This window comes from Cotesia glomerata, linkage group LG3, assembly GCF_020080835.1.
Source record: "Cotesia glomerata isolate CgM1 linkage group LG3, MPM_Cglom_v2.3, whole genome shotgun sequence".
Classification (NCBI taxonomy): Eukaryota; Metazoa; Arthropoda; class Insecta; order Hymenoptera; family Braconidae; genus Cotesia; species Cotesia glomerata.
The window spans coordinates 8,346,781-8,363,706 of record NC_058160.1 but is presented as its reverse complement, the minus strand read 5'-3'; the positions used below and the strand labels follow the sequence as shown (position 1 = coordinate 8,363,706).

The 16,926-nt window shown below is 25.3% G+C and overlaps 2 protein-coding genes across 14 annotated transcripts in view; one reads left to right on the top strand and one right to left on the bottom strand.

The window, feature by feature from the left end:
- The first annotated feature begins 743 nt into the window (after nt 1-743).
- On the top strand, nt 744-12,324 carry LOC123261701 (protein-S-isoprenylcysteine O-methyltransferase). Of its 3 annotated transcripts, none has more exons than XM_044723469.1 (4): nt 744-1,225; nt 2,601-3,080; nt 3,150-3,340; nt 12,288-12,324. In XM_044723469.1, exons 1-3 carry the CDS (start codon nt 1,022-1,024, stop codon nt 3,330-3,332), a joined length of 867 nt encoding a protein of 288 aa, XP_044579404.1. In that variant the 5' UTR covers nt 744-1,021; the 3' UTR covers nt 3,333-3,340; nt 12,288-12,324. The 3 variants fall into 3 exon arrangements, with proteins under 3 accessions (XP_044579404.1, XP_044579405.1, XP_044579403.1); XM_044723470.1 differs by having other exon boundaries at nt 3,150-3,337; nt 12,285-12,310; XM_044723468.1 differs by lacking the exon at nt 12,288-12,324 and having other exon boundaries at nt 745-1,225; nt 3,150-3,552.
- LOC123261682 (basement membrane-specific heparan sulfate proteoglycan core protein) overlaps nt 5,622-16,926 on the bottom strand; it is a 136,431-nt gene continuing 125,126 nt past the window's right edge. For 10 of the 11 annotated variants that reach the window (XM_044723407.1, XM_044723415.1, XM_044723409.1 and 7 more), the window contains 6 exons: nt 15,954-16,119; nt 11,164-11,557; nt 9,379-9,793; nt 7,644-7,845; nt 7,213-7,563; nt 6,823-7,120 (listed from right to left, as the gene is read on the bottom strand). In XM_044723407.1, coding sequence (XP_044579342.1) covers nt 6,838-7,120; nt 7,213-7,563; nt 7,644-7,845; nt 9,379-9,793; nt 11,164-11,557; nt 15,954-16,119 — 1,811 coding nt within the window. In that variant the 3' untranslated portion in view covers nt 6,823-6,837. Of the gene's footprint in view, nt 5,895-6,822; nt 7,121-7,212; nt 7,564-7,643; nt 7,846-9,378; nt 9,794-11,163; nt 11,558-15,953; nt 16,120-16,926 lie in introns of those variants that run through there. The other variant, XM_044723408.1, reaches the window with a different exon arrangement.

The window sequence follows — 16,926 nt, the reverse complement described above, 5'->3', positions numbered from 1 at the left end:
TAGATTATAAGCTATATTCATATTTGGCGCTTACAAGCCTAGTAGTGAGACATCTATACTCGTAAAATTTACTGTAAATTATAAACATTTTAATTAAAGGACGAAATCATTGCGCAAATAAATATTCGTCACTAATTATATTTCTAATGTTACGGTCCTGAGCTAATGCCAGGGTTGCCAGATTGGGCGTTTTTCCACAAATTGGGCGATTTTAGAATGTCTCTTGCGCCTAAATTTTTGTTGGGCGATTTTCCGCAAATTGGGCGATTTTATTCTCTTCAAACAATTGTTAAGATTATTTATATACATGCATTTGATACTAATTTTAAAAAATTTATTAATTTGGTTTTTCAATAACTATTTGTTATTATTAAAAATTTAAGTAGCGCGCCACGCGCACGTTTTACATTTTAGCCAATCAAAAACCGGGAACTAACTTTTAATACTATAAATATATATTATAATATATAAAACTATATATAAGTATATGTTATTTAATTATGTTCAAAATCAAAAAAATAATTAAATTAAATTTATTACACTATATTAATTTTTTTTAATTGTGATAAACTGTATCGTCATTAATACCTTTAAAAAAAAAAAAAAAAAAAAAAAAGGAAATTTAAATTATAATTTATTGGGCGGTTTTTCTTACTAGTTTGCGGTTATTCCGTAAGGTCGCGCGATTTTCTTCGGAACGTTTCTGGCAACCCTGGCTAATGCTCTCATCAAGAAATACTAGCCTTAACCTATGTAACAATGTATAGCGCTTAATGTATTGCTACTTATGTATTCTTTTAAATATTTGCGTTTAGTTTTTTAAATCATAATTCAAATAAAGTAATTAGTATCTATAATAAATATGGATTAGTACTTATATTTATGTTTGATATAATTATGAGTTATGTGAAAAACTTGAGTATCTGTATTATAAACTCAATCATGACAATAGATAATGTAGTGTTATTGATAAAATTTTTCGATTTGTCATAATTAGTAAATAAAAAAAAAAAAAAATACAATGATCCTGTGTTATGAAGGAAAAGTTGGTTTAGGTAGTTTTATTACTTCTTTAATTATTGCAACATTACCAGAAATTCTCTTATGGATTGAATTCAGCTGTTATATTCATCAACTTCTGGTAAATGTTTGGTTGATTCATCTATTCCAATATGGATTTCTAAACTTGTTGATATTTCTTACCTTCAAAGGACTTCTATACCAAGTAAGTACCCTGTGTAAAAATCATTTAATATCATGATGAGGTTCATTATGAATATCATAATATATCATCATGCTGAAAGTAACAGACATCTGACAATACTTAGGGATTTTTTTTAACAAACAGATTCTTACAAAAAAAATAATAAAAAAATTCCCATATAGAAATTTTAAAGTACTAAAAGTTAAACTTTTCTAAATATATTTTTTGTATTAATTTATTTCTTAAATAAAATAAAAATTTGACAGGTTGTCTGCTGATTTCAGTATCATAATAAATCTCATATTTTGACACAAATATGAAATTCATATAAAAGCCATATCAATATACATTTGAAACCCGTAATAAGTAAAATATTTATGGGAACGAATTTTTTTTTTTTAAGTAAATTAGTAAAATTTTCATTTTTTCTGTTAATCAAAGAAAAACAGTACTTTTATCATGCACTATACTGTTGAACTACTTTACTTTCTTCGTTGATTTTCTTAAAAGAATATTTCTTAAAAGAATATTAGGAAAAACACTAGCTATCTTGGTTTAAAAAAAATTTTTGACTGAAAAAATTTTTTTGTCTTAATTAATTAATTAAGATAATTATTTTTTATTTTGAAAACAATTTAAATCCTCCTAAAAATTTCTTTAATTTAATTTATTTGCATTATTTCCTGTATATAATTATGACTCAATAATTTTATATCACAATTTAAAAAGGCTAACAATATCACTATAATATCATTATGATTTTATGCAGATATGACCATCACTATATTATGAATTCATGTTAATATCATAATGATTTCATAATCAAATTACTAGAAATTTTTTTTATCCAATAAGAAAAATAATTTTATAATCTAATTAAAAAAAAAATTTGTTCTCATAAATATCTTACTTGTGTAAAAAAAATTCTGATTCAAAATGAATTTAAAATTGAAATTCATATTTTGACATAAATATGAATTAGTTTTGAGATTAATCCAAATTTTAAATTGATTTTATATATAAAATTTATCCTAAATATTCTTACGTTTTAATTAAAATTCTGAAGCAGGATCGAAAGTTCTACAGGCGTGCTAATTTCTGTCTACAAATCAATTTAAAATTTAGATTGATCTCAAAACTAATTCATATTTGTGTCAAAATATGAATTTCAATCTTAAATTCATTTTGATTCAGAATTTTTTTTGCACGGGTAATTATTACGGGTATCAAATGTATATTAATATGGCTTTTATATGAATCTCATATTACTGTCAGAATATGAGATTCATTATGATATTCATAATGAACCTCATCATGATATCAGATGGTTGTTACACAGGACTTGTGTTTAATTTATTTTATTTTTATTATTTACTAAATCCCTTGTTTGTTTCAGGTAGCCGTAAGATCAGCATTTATTGGTTATATTTTCGGAGTCGGACTCCTAATTTTCATATTAGCTCCACTGTCATGGAGATGTTTTGGAATTTATATCACCGTTCTTTCGTTTTTTCACTTCTCTGAATTCTTCACAATTGCATGGACTAACCCGAAAGCAGTATCAATTGATAGTTTCATTCTAAATCATAGTTTAGCCTATAATACAGCGGCATGCTCTAGTTGGATTGAATATTTTCTGGAACGATATTACTATCCTCAACTAAAGTCACCCGATTTTATTTCCTACATCGGTTTGGCAATATGTATCTGCGGAGAAATAGTTAGAAAACTAGCTATGTTTACGGCTAGAGATAATTTTAATCATCTTGTACAAATGGAAAAATCTAAAACTCATCAGTTAGTCACTAATGGAGTGTATAAATTCGTCAGACATCCAAGTTATGTTGGGTGGTTTTATTGGTCGATTGGTACTCAGGTAAATATTGATTTATTTATTCAGTTATTAATAATATATATTTTATTTATTCTTTAATTTTTATTCTAGCTTATACTGAAGAATCCCGTCTGTTTGCTGGCATATGCTGTCGCATCGTGGCAATTTTTTTATAATCGCGTAATTCTGGAAGAAATCACATTATTAAGATTTTTCGGAGAAGATTACGTAAAATATCAAGAAAATGTTGGAACGGGATTACCATTTATCTCAGGATACAAACTAAACACGTAATAGTTTAAAATAAATTCATTTTTGCTATGCAAAACGTCATCAAAGAAATACCTCTGTACTTTTTTCAAATTATTAATTGTATAAATTTTTTGAAGCTCCAAGATTTTTAATAGTATATCCTAATAGTCAAAAGTAATTATTTATTTATTGTTATATATTATGATGCTAATTGTTATATCAAGCAAATATCAATACTAGTACTTTGAATTTCTAATAGAGAGAAAAAACACTTAAAAACTTCCCAACAATACATTGTAAATAAATTAATCTATTTAAATATGGTTTGTACACTGAAAAAAAAAGTTCTTGACTAGAGTGTAAATTTTCTTGGCTCAAGAAAATATTAAGGAAGGTTGAAATTTCTTGAATGAAGTCAAAGTTTCTTGAGAAAATTTTTCTTGCTCCAAAATAACTTTCGTTTTCCTTTAAATTTTATTGGCGCAAGAAATTTGTTTTTTGTGTGTAACAATCCACACGAAAAAATAAAAGCAGAAAAATTACATTACAAATAGTATTACTAATAACCTAAGCGGCACAAAAATTTTTTTGGTAATATGTTGTTGAATTTAAATTGACAATTATTAATTTATGACTTCTTGTTAAATAAAATTTACCAAAAAGTCAACAGTTTTTTATGTGACGCTTGGAAAGTGTCGCTTTAAATTTAAAACTAGAAAAATTGCAGTTCGAATTAACATTTTTAAAATTCAAACTTTGAATATTGATTTTCACGACTTAAATATAATATTTACATTATACAATTTAATTCTTACAATATCTGTAAATATTACAATCTGCAAAATTTGTTTTTAAAGATAATAAAACTGATCAAATTTTGTGGGATTAGTTAATTGAAATTTATTAAGAATACAACACTGTTAACAGTTTTACTTTCGAAATTTTTTCAAATCTGCTTGTGCAATTAAATTGAAATTCTCAATAAATTTTAGTTGAGTGAAACTCTTTAAAATTTCAATAGATTTCAATCGATCAATTCACAAAAAAATTTTTCAAAGCTGAATACTAGCTGAATATTAACGATATAACAAATATATTTTCTTTATAAATATATAGTAGTAAGATTGAGCATTAAATTTTTTTTTTAATTATTACCTTAGTTATTGAGAGATGTCTTGCTCATTCTAAAAAAGCTTGAAAAAAGATTATTAAAAAATAAGTGAAATTATTTTTTTTTCTTTATTAAAGTTTTCTTTGTTTTTTAAACTATGATTAAATTTAACAAAATACTCTGTCTCATGAGACTTCGCTTGTCTGATCATAATTTAAGATTGAAACTCAATGTGATACCTTGAGAATAATAAAATTAAAATGTTTAATCGAGGATAAAAAAGGATTTTAGTCATTTATGTTGTTTTATATCAAAATTATATTTATTGTCATTTTAATTCACATAATTTATACATTTAACAGTACATACACTACACTTTCATTTTTTCATTGTTTACTTTCATAATTTAAAGTTTTATCAAATCAATAAATATTGTCAAGTATAATATTAAATATATTTTTTTACAACTCATGCCAAAAATTTATTTTAGACAGCCAAAAGATAGGATCATAAATTTACAAATACCATTTATTATTAATTATACTACACTGAGACCAAATATTAATTTTTTATAATTTAATCGTTTAAAAAAATTATTAAATTGAAAAAATAACTCAAAATTAAGAAGTTATCTCTTTTAACAAACATTACTTTAATTTATTTTTACTGTGTTCTAAGAACATACATAAATTAATTATTAATTGTTGATAATAACATAATCTATAAAAATGATTGTTTTTGGCCTTTAATGCATTTCGAATTTTATTTCTAATCAAAAAAGAACGGATAAAATTATTGATAAAATTTTTTTATTTCAATAGTAAACTTTTATGTAATACTGCTATAATTTATGTAAAAACTATGTACGTTAAAAAAATTTAGTTTTTGTTTATTATTATTATTATTATTATTATTATATCAAAAGCTTTTTTATATAATTGGTCGATTATTGTGAATACTTTCAAAATTCAAAAATATGAAATTGAAACATAACATAATCGACGTTATAGTTATTTGAAATAAATTCAAAAGATATTTATATAAACTACAGTAAAATTAAATTATATAAAACATTATCAATAAGAGGTATTTATCGTTTTAAAATGAAACTTGAATAATAAATAATACAATAGAACAAATTACTCACGTTAATTTAGCTAACTAAACGCAAAACATTAATATTTCATTAAAATTTTTCAATTTTAATTTCAAACTCTACGTAATATTTATGTATAAAAGTATTTCCACTTTATTTGCGAAATTTCGAATTGATAATTGTATTTATTAAAAGAATTATATCGATTATTTTGATATGCGTGTAGTTAGCATTAGTCTTTTCATTGATATTCCGTTTTAAATAACATATGCATTATACAGAACTAGTTACCAGTTGATAGATATAATGAAAATGTTATCAAGCAAATTCCCAAATTTTTTCTGCACCTCCAAGATCACCTCGCGTTGGAAGATCGTTGGTTGAATTATTGGAATTTCTGAAATTGATAAATTTTTTATTATTATTAAAAAAACTGACTATTTTATTAATATAATTGATGTACTTTTTTTTTTTAATTTAGATTAATGATTCAAATAATTTCAGTTGTATTTAAAAACCAGTATTATCTTAGAAAAAGTTTTTTAGTATTGACTTTTTATATAGTTTAAAATAATTTTGAAAATTCAAGTGTGCTTTTATACCTTTCGTTCTAATAGTTTTTAATGTTAACGCTGCGATGCAACTTACAAAAAATAATACAATTTTATGACAAATAAACGCTTAAAAATCAAACTGTTTGAAGATATGATAAGTACTTGAATCAAAAATAGAATAATTTTTTTTTTTATTTTCAAAATTTTAATTTTTTATAAAAAAACTTTATTGAAAAAATGATAAAAAAATTGAGAAATTCACATTTTTTTTAATGATTTTTTTTAAATTGTTTGTTTTTACACGTAGAATACGGATAAACAAACTTAAAATCCTTAGACTTATGTGGACACATTTTATTAACGATTTTCGGTCGGCACAAAATCTTTTTTAGCACTAAAAGTATTAAAACTAATTGAAAGATATTGTGGACCTCATTATGAAACGATTTTCTAATCATTTAAAAAATAAAAAAACTGTTTTTTCTCCTAAGGATAAATGAAAGAAATAAAAGTGAATCCACATAGAATTGTAGAAACAAAATATTTGTAAAAACTGTATTGAAAACACTAGAATATTTTGCTACAAACCTTAACCAGCTTGTATGATTCCATGCGATTTTTGCTCATTTATTTAATAAATTGTATATTATTATATCTACGATGTAACAAATCATTAAATGATAATTCCAGAACTGGAACTTTTTTTTATTTATTTATTTTTTTTTTTTTTTTTAAGAAAAAAATAGTCATTTTTTTTTAATAATAAATTTTGTCAATGATTAACGATCAATAAACACAACATTTCAACAAATTCACTAAAACCAAATTTAAAATCAATCCATAAATCCCGCGTTGTGCTTTCAATTGAATAGTTAAATCAGTCATTAATTGCACAGAATTTTGTACAATAATAATAATAACGATAGGACAGAGAACTTTGAAATTACGTGGGGCAAAATTAATTGCGGGTTTAGGATGGATTATATTAACAGGAGGTGGTGGTTCAAAGTCGTCGAATCCATCGGATTCAACTTCAGTAAATACCAAAGAAGATGGATTCCACCTCACTCTGATTAGCAGCGTGAAAAAATGCAATCTATCAGTTAATAATAATAATAATAATAACAATAATTATACAATAAAATAAATAATTGAACTTACTTTGTACAAGGGGAAACATTTTTACCCCTGACCATTTTATCTCCAATATAAATAGCACCAGAGTCTTGTACTTCAAGAGTATAAATGCATCCAGAGAATCCGTCGTGATATTTTCCATAAGTCATTGCGTAGTCCGGCACACCTCCCAAATAAACATTGCCACGAGTATTAAGAGTCTTTTGAAGGCCATCACTGACTCCAATTTCAGTGTGATCTCCATTCAATTCTATGCTTCCATCAGCTCCGTGACGTTTTAGGATTATTCTATGACGCTCTCCATCATCTACTCTCTGAGTCGGAACACGCATCACTGCTGGTCCAGAGCCCAAATTGTATTGATATTCAATATACCTGTATTATAAATTAACTTCATTAAATTAATGTCTCTTATTAATTTTTTATATAATTAAAATAGTCTATATTATTAATACCCGTCAATAACTGCTAATGCTACATAATCATCAGGATTTAAATTATTAGGAGTTTGTCCATGCCACATAATCAAACCATTGCTTTTGTTTGTTGAAATTTCAAATCCAATAACTTCACTCTGTTCATCATGAGTCATTACAGAGTGATCTAGCTCTAGCCAGCCATCACCTCGGAAAGAAACATCATAAGCTATCTCGATTTCTGAAATATAAATAATTACAATATAATACATAACATCTATTAGGGTGGCACATAGAATCTATTCTTTTTTTTTCAAGTTTCCTATAAAAATATATTAGATCATCATGCTTTATAACTTCGAAATTTATTTTTAAATCGTTTTCGGTGTAAGAAAATAACTACAAGTGCTTGAAAAATTGTATCGAACGCCGTCAATCTCGTCAAAATCAGTTAATTCGTTCGTCAGATAGAATAAAAGACCCCATTAGTGACGGGGATTCCATTACTGACACTTTCTTTGATTTTGGTACTTATTCAATTAATGAAATCATTAATTACTATTATGAATATATTATTTCTAATCTTTAAGACCTTTAGATCAAAAAAAAATTTTAATTTTTATTCCAAGTAGAACATTTTTTTTATTGAAAGAAAAAGTTCCACTAATAGGGACTTAGATGTGCGACTTAAATAATGGAGTCTTTTACCTTATTTAATTTTTTAAAATTCCAAAAAAGTATTTTTTTTTATGTAACTTCAAAATTTTACGTCGAATCGTTCGGTAGGTAATTAATAATCTTTTTGTGCTTGAAAAACTGCGTCGGGTACTGCAAATCCCATCAAAAACTATTGATTCGTTCGGAAGATATCGCAATTAAAAATTTTCAAAAAAGTATGTTCTCAACAACTACTAAGATTTCGAGTAGTATTTTTGAGCTCGAATAGCTCAAAATTTTGGAATAAATAATTATTTCGAACGTTTTGTTCATAGTGGGAAGTTCCACACTGAAAAAAAAATTAACTTGATTCGAGAGAAAAATTCTTGAACCAACAAAATAATTTTGAAAAGGGTAATTGTCTTGAATCAAGACGAAAAATTCTTGAATCAAGTAAAATTTCTTTAAATCAAGAAAAATTTATTAGTTCAAGAATTTTTCTACTCAAATCAAGAAGATTAAGTTCTTCAAAATTATATACTTGATTCAAGAACATTTTTTTTTCTGTGCAGGGATGGCCTTCAGGGTCAACCATTTTCCAAATTTTCTATTATTTTTTGCTTTTCTGAAAATTGAAATTATGTATGTTCTAAAAATTTTAAATTGAAACTTTTATATATTTAAGTCGCTTAGAATTTGTTTAACTTGTAATATTGCTAAATAAACATTTGTTAATTAAATAATTAAATGAAATACAGTAGTGATAATAATTTTTCCGACTTTTCTTGATGTCTTGTGCTTTATTTCTATTCTTAGATAATGTCAACTTGATAGAAAAAACTCGAAATGTTGATATTTTCCTAAATTTCGTTAACATAATCAGACGTCGTCGTTCGAAATTATTTGAAGTATTCTACTTTAAAAGTTTAAAAATTCTTTCGGGACTACTTAAAAATTTTTATTGAACTAATCTTTGGAAAGGGCTCTTAAAACATGATAAACTAACGTATTTTTATAGAAAATTCGAAAAAAAAATTAGTCGGTTTTTTCGTGATACCCTAATATCTTTTCACGAAACTATTGATAAAATTATAATTGAAGAATTTTTGAAAGTTACGTTTTTCACAATCTTTTCCATTGAATCTGAGCGGACAGTCGCATTTGTATGACCCTTGTAAATCGGTACATGATCCTCCGTTTTTGCATGGGGATAATAATTCACATTGCTTCAATATATTTTCACAATTTATCCCCGCATATCCATATTCACAAATGCAGGAGTAACCAAAAACGCTGCTAGAAATTTGACAAACACCATGAATGCACGGATTCGAACTACAATAATCATGGAAACTTGTTGATGTGATAATTGATGGAATATATGTCGGTGTCATAGCTTCAGGATAAAATGCGGGTATTGTAGATAAAATAGTGTTTGCTCGCCGAGGAGTAGATGAAATTTTACATTCATCAATATTTGCTGAGTCAACCGTAGATTTTAAAAGATGTAAATTCAACAAAAATCCTTCGAGCTGTAAAAATATATTTTTTTCTTCAGTTAACCCGTTGAAGACACACGTCGAAAAAATTACGTTGAGGACACACGGAGTCCAGTGGACCCCACTCAGCAAAACAGTTCTAATTTGTTTCCTATGTGATTTATTGACTTATAATTGGCATCAAATTTTAATATAACATTCCCTCTAAATATCTTAATAGTTATTTTGAATTTTTAATAATTTAAAAATACTGAAAAATCGTTTAGAAAAAAAAACTTACAAAATTGAACTTTCTTTATGAAAAGGTCGCAGAAATTTTGATTTTTACGATATCGAAAAAAAACCGACGCCATTGTATTCGGAAAATGATAAATTTTGAGGGAAAAAATCAATATTTGATGAAGTTTGAAAAAAATATATTCATTCTGAAGTTTGCAGTTACGAATTTCGGTCAGTCGCTTAAAATGAAAATAATACATTTAAATCGGGGAGTCATTAGTTCCATGCCAGTTTTCGAAAATCAAGTTCTAATCTGATCTTCACATTTTTAAGGTCCTAGGAACTATCGAAGAAAAATTTTACACAGAAAGAAAAATTTCTTGACTGGAGAACAAAATTCTTGGCTCAAGAAAATTTTCAGGTGCCTGAAGGAAGACTGAAGTTATGTTGCCCGAAATAAAAATTTTTCTTGAAATTCTATTCTTGGTAAAAGTAATTTTTTCTTAATTTAAATTATCATAAATACTTGATGCAATAAATTTTTACATTTGATCAAGATTTTTAGATACTTTAGGGAAGCAGTGCCACCTACTTCAGCTGAGAAAAAAATTTTCTCACCTTGAGAAAATTTTTCTCTTGAATATTTGATACCCATTTTATATTATTTTAGCGTGCAGTTATACATATTGAATGAAAAAAAATGATTCAACATTATTTGATCTTCCTATTTGATATTTTAATCAATAAAAATATTAATGAAAATTTACTTCTATCATTATATTTAATTTTTTGGAGCAAGAGGCTGAATTTTCTCAAAACAAAAAGATTTTCTTGACTTAAATAAATTTTTTTGGATTAAGATATGTATTTCTTAAAGCAAGAGAATCAATTTTGTTGGAATAAGTGAAATTTCTTGTGTCAAAAAAAAATTTTTTTTTTCACTCAAGAAAATAATTAGGAAGAAAAATTTTTTTTTTCTGTGTAATTATTACAATAAAAAAATAGAAATATCTTCAAGAATATTAATGAAATCAGTCGTAAATGAGACTAAATCTCATTTATAAATCTCCTAAATTTAAAATTGCCTCAAAGTTTGCCTGGGGTCCACTGGACCCCGTGTGTCCTCAACGGATTAAACAGTAGTATGTCTTAAATAATAAACTACTTTTAATATTGATAGTTACCAAATTAATGCATCCATGAAAACTCCGAGTGACGTCGACTTTTGGATTTATTGTTATTCGACTTCTATTCACACCGCCAATATACATATAAGTGTTAAGAGTTATAGTTTTAGCTATTCCAGGAGCTCGTCCTTCGACCAAAGGTTCCCCATTCACAGACAATTTTCCATCTTTGAAGTCACGGTTGAGGGTAACTCGTGTCCAAACTCCGGGTTGAATCACGTAATTGGATCGTACCACAGCCATCCCCGAGCCAATATCAAAGCGAAACTCAACGAGTCTATCTTTGATAACAAGAGCGATAAAATGACCATGACCTTCATCACTTTGTGAGCAATACATCAAGATCCCATCTCCATTATCCGAAGGATTGAAATTCATTGTCAGCTTAAATCTACACATACAAACTTGTGTTAATACTCACATTTATATTATTGAAATTATTAAAAAGCCGATAATTTATGTTAACAGCAACCAAAAAAATTTTTTGTTAGTAAAGCATTATTTTTTCAAAACAAATTTGATTATTTTTTTTTTTTTTTATTATTTTGTGTTAATTGATTCTCTGCAGTTTATTAGTTGTTAACAACTTAAAATAATACCTTTATAAATTCTAGAAGTTAAAAAATTAATAATCAACATTACAAATTTTTTTTAATTTGATTCGTTCCGAACTCAAATAATGTATCTATGATCGGTCATGGAGTTTCGTTTTTTAGTCAGAGGTTGCATTTTATAAAAATTTATATGTAAATTATTAGGAGTGAAGTTGGGACTCGAAATTGGCTTATCTCTGGCTTTAGTTTTGTCCTCCTTAAAGTGATTACCATTATTTTCAACATATTCATAAAAAAAAATACTCATTTTAAACCAAGTTTATTGCAATTTCTTTTTCAAAGTATATATTGCACGACTCATGATGCGAAGCATCAGAGAGTGCTTTACGATCGAAAAATTTTTTTCGCCTCATTTCGGTAACTATTTTTATTATTATAGTCTTGTTAGTTCACGGAATCAAGATATTTTATATACTATTATCAAAATAATTTAATTGAGATTAATTAGACACTTAAACTCCAGAAACACTGTAACTTGCGAAAAAAATGCATTAATTGAGTTAAAATTTTTTTTTTTTAATTCTTTTTAAGAATTGTAGGTCACCAACTGCGAATGGCTTGGTAATTCAGTGTCGTTTATGTACAATTAATAAAATAAAATAAAAACCAGAAGACTGTATATTTATATATATTGTGTACATTTATCCCATTAGAGACGCGTACGCATTATCGTGCTATTTTAGCTGTTCTATATATTTTTTTCACATTTTTTATTTTATTAATATTTCATAATTAAATGAGCATTATGTCATGCACTTTTGGATTTTCCAAACTTTTTATATTTGCTAGTAAATTTTAAAATAATAATTATTAAATGTTACAACAAAATTAGCTTATTAACATTCGAAATTAATAGTTTACCCTATAAATACATTTTATGTGACCAAGACGGTACCTTTCGTTGATGCAAATATATATGCATGTGTTGTTGTCATAAAATACAATAATTAAATGATTAATTGAATAATAAAAATAATAAACCCAAAAGATAATTATATACAGAGAATTTATAATAAAAGAGTATTAACATAAAATTAAATAAATAAACATCAATAATATTACTTCCATCGTAAAATGATGAAGAATAATATACAACTTATAATAATTGTAATACAAAAAATAACATACAAATAAAAATAATAAATAACGAATATGATTGTTATGTCAAACTTTATTGGCTTATAATTAACATATTGTCTATTTTACGTAGCAAAACAATTATATTATGATTAAAATTTTATGCATAAAATAATAAGTACAAATAATATAAAATATGTCATCTTTTTACTGTTTGTACACTTATTACAAAGTTAATGAGTAATGTGACAATATATTTTAATAAAGAATCATTATAAGTTTTAACAAAAAACTATATTAATGAATGCAACCGGCAGTGACTTGATAAAATCATAATTTCAGTATTATTAATTATTTTATATGACTTAAGGCATTGATTAATAAAAATTATAACGATTAAAAAGCTATACAAAGGCTCTAATATAATTTATAAATTCGTTGAACGCAATTATTTTGTATATAATATATTATAGCACCACGGTAAAAATAATAATTATTTTTATAATCTTATGGCAGTTAAAAAAGCAGATAAATAATAAATCTGGCATTCATTAAGGATATCATTCACTTAATCAAATGCAACGATTTAAAAATAAATTTTTATTTATTTATACTCCGAGCTCGTCAGATTTTGAATGTAAGTGCCTCGAACGTAATTTTTTAAGATTTTCCAAGTATGACCGACCATGCGATCGTTTTTCTTTAATAGTATTTCTGTAATCGGCCCTGAAAATAATGTTTTATATTAGCAATTATTTATAACATGTCAAACATATTTTTAAGCTCATAGTATCTGGATCAATATTAGTAAATGTCGGGTATGATGCATGCTTACAAAAATTTTGTCTACATTTCGGAAACTCACTAAATGTATTTCTATACGAGCCAAGCTAATACGTTTTTTTTTTTTTTTTTACGCAGAACAATCTCTACACAAGATTCATTCTATACCGCGGGATTACTACACACATAAATAGTATATTACACACCTAGGGAAGTAAAGTAAGAAATGTCTCAGATCACATGTAATTGTTGGCCGAGGCGAAGCCGAGGTCAACAAACATGTGATCTGAGGCTTTCTTATTTACTTCCCGAGGAGTGTATACTATTTTTTTGTCCGACGAAGGCGGAAAGCGGCAACTTAGTTTAGCGTAGTGGGACGAAAGTTGCCACTTTCCGCCCGGAGGGCAAAAAAATAATAAACAGAAAATATCTATGCATCTATCTATGCATACAAATATTCATTTGATTTAAAATCTCTACGTAGCGCTAATTTCAAATCGTAAGCGCTTGAAATTCAGAGCCAGTTTTTCAATCCGAGATAAAATTTTATCCTATGCCAATATATGTTTATATATTTCATGTTTATAGATATACTGGAAATAATAATTTTATCCTGGATAAAATTTTATCTCGGATTGAAAAACTGGCCCTCAGATTAAGAAACAAAAAATTAATCGATTATTTTGGTTTTGAATCTTGTTGTGAAATCAAAATGTGAAAAGCAAAAAATAATAAATCATCATCATTATTACACTTTACTGAATAAAATTAATTATTTCAACGTTATTGAAATAAATAATTTAATTTATTTAAACTAAGGAAAATGGTTATATTAATTTTTAAAATCTCTGCAACGCATTTTGTAATTATTAAACGAATAACTACTTTTTTATTTTTATTCAATAAAAAAAATTAATAATTTATTCCGCAGAGTTTTTTTTATTAATGTACCGATATTAATATTACATTTATGTATATTCATTTTTTTAATCTAATGTCAATTGCTTACAATATATCGCTGAAAAATATTCACAAGCGTAAATATTCCGTTTATTAAATAATAAAAATTTATGTGTGTAGTGATGCCGCGTTATAGAATTAAACTTATGTAGGGTAAAAGACTCCATTAGTGACGGGGACCCCATTCTGACACTTTCTTTAATTTTGATACTTATTCAATTAATGAAATCATTAATTTCAATAATGAATATATTATTTCTAATCTTTAAGACCTTTAGATCAAAAAAGTTTTTAATTTTTATTCCAAGTAGAACATTTTTTCATTGAAAGAAAAAATGTCACTAATAGGGGTTAAAGGTGCCACTAATTGGGTCTTTTACCTTAGAGATTTTTCTGTGTAAAGAAAAAAAACCTATTAGCTTGACTTCTATAGAGATACATTTTGTAAGTTTCCGAAATGTAGACAAATTCTGTGTAGGCATGTACCACACCCTAAGTCCTTCTATGATTAACTTGAATTAAAATTAATAAAATTTTAATATATTTACAAACAGATTTATATATGTTATCAAATACAAGTTTTCTCATGATTAATGATTTGTCACAATATTATACCCATTAAATATTTATTATAAAATATAAAATTGAAACATACTAAATTTAATTATTTATTTCTTTAAATAAGATGTTTATTTTATATGTACAGAATAATAATCTTTATTATATTTATTATGGATTTATAAGCCATAAATAAAGTAAATAATTGAGTATTCTAAACCATTAACCAAAAGATAATGATTATTATTTAATCTTTTTAAATCGCGATAGATTTAATAGCTGACACTAATTAAATTTCTGAAGGTCTCAAATAATTAATACACTTTTTTATGTAAGAAAAAAAGTCATATTGTAGTAGTTAGATGTCGTATTACTGTGTTATAACTATATAACAGAATTTCATCTATTTATAAAACCAATACTTATAAAATTAATGATGTGAACATAAAAAATTCACTTGCCAAGGCTGTAAAATAATTAAGATTGCAAAGACGTCTGTGCCATGACAGATTAAGAGGAATATGTTAACAATCGATTAAATTAATAATTGCAATTAAGATATCTTTAGTAGACACAGATTAAAAAATAATATTTTTATCAGGCTTCACTGAATAATAAATAAGAAGTGAATTTTTAAATCCTATAAAAAATAATAAAGATTATATCAAGAATAAATAATAAAAATAAAGAAAGAAAGTTTGAACCAAATAAACTAATGGACTCAACGTAAAATAATTAAAATTAAAATTTAATATAATTACAGTATTGGTAGTGTGTGATAATATAATTTCTTACCGTCTAACAGATTTAGGTCTTGAATAAGCTAAAAATGAATTGTCGTTATGAAACGATGGCTGATGAATTTCATTTGAGTGCTCACAATGTTGTCCAGAAGTACCATGAGGACAATAACATTCATATCCAGATTCTTTTTCAATACAATTTCCCTGACCGCAGATACCTTAAAAATTTTTAACCGATCAATTAGTAAAAAATATACAATAAAAAAAGGTAAATATTTACAAGTGAGGTCAACCATTTTAATTTATTTATTTTTTTTTATTTATTTAATTTATATGCTAAATCATTAAGCCTAATGGCTAGTACAAAATATGCAACAGATTAATTTAATTACAAAAGTATTATAATGTATATTGAGAACATAAAAGAAATAATTCAATGTTCAGTAAAAAGAAAGAAAAATAACGTAATACATAAAGGTACATAATCTAAATGATATTATGCAAAGTTAATATAAATTTATACAAATTTATACAGAGAAACAATAGTTTATATAATATTCAAATAGTAAGAAGTTGCAAACATAATAATTGTCAAAAATTTGCTTCTTTATTCATAAAAAATTCATATGCTTTATTTTTGAAGATTTGAAGTGACGATGAGTTTTCATTTTTTTGAACGAGATTTCTATTTGATTTTATTTAGATATATTTTTTTTTAAATACATAAAAATAATGAACAATTAAAAAAAAACAAAAGTTGATTGTCACAATTTTAACAAATTTTACAAATTTTCAAAAAAATTTATAAATTTTTTAGAAAATTGTGATATTCAACTTTTTTTTTTTTTAAATTGTTCGATTTTTTATGTACTTTCCAAAAAAAAAAAAAAAAAAAATGTATCAAAAACATCAAAAAAAGATAAAATAAAAACTTTATCCAAAAACATAAGAGCCAAAATTTTTTCCAACTTTTGAAGGTAAAAAAGCTTCTCAGGACATTTTTTATCATAAATCCGCCGTAAAAA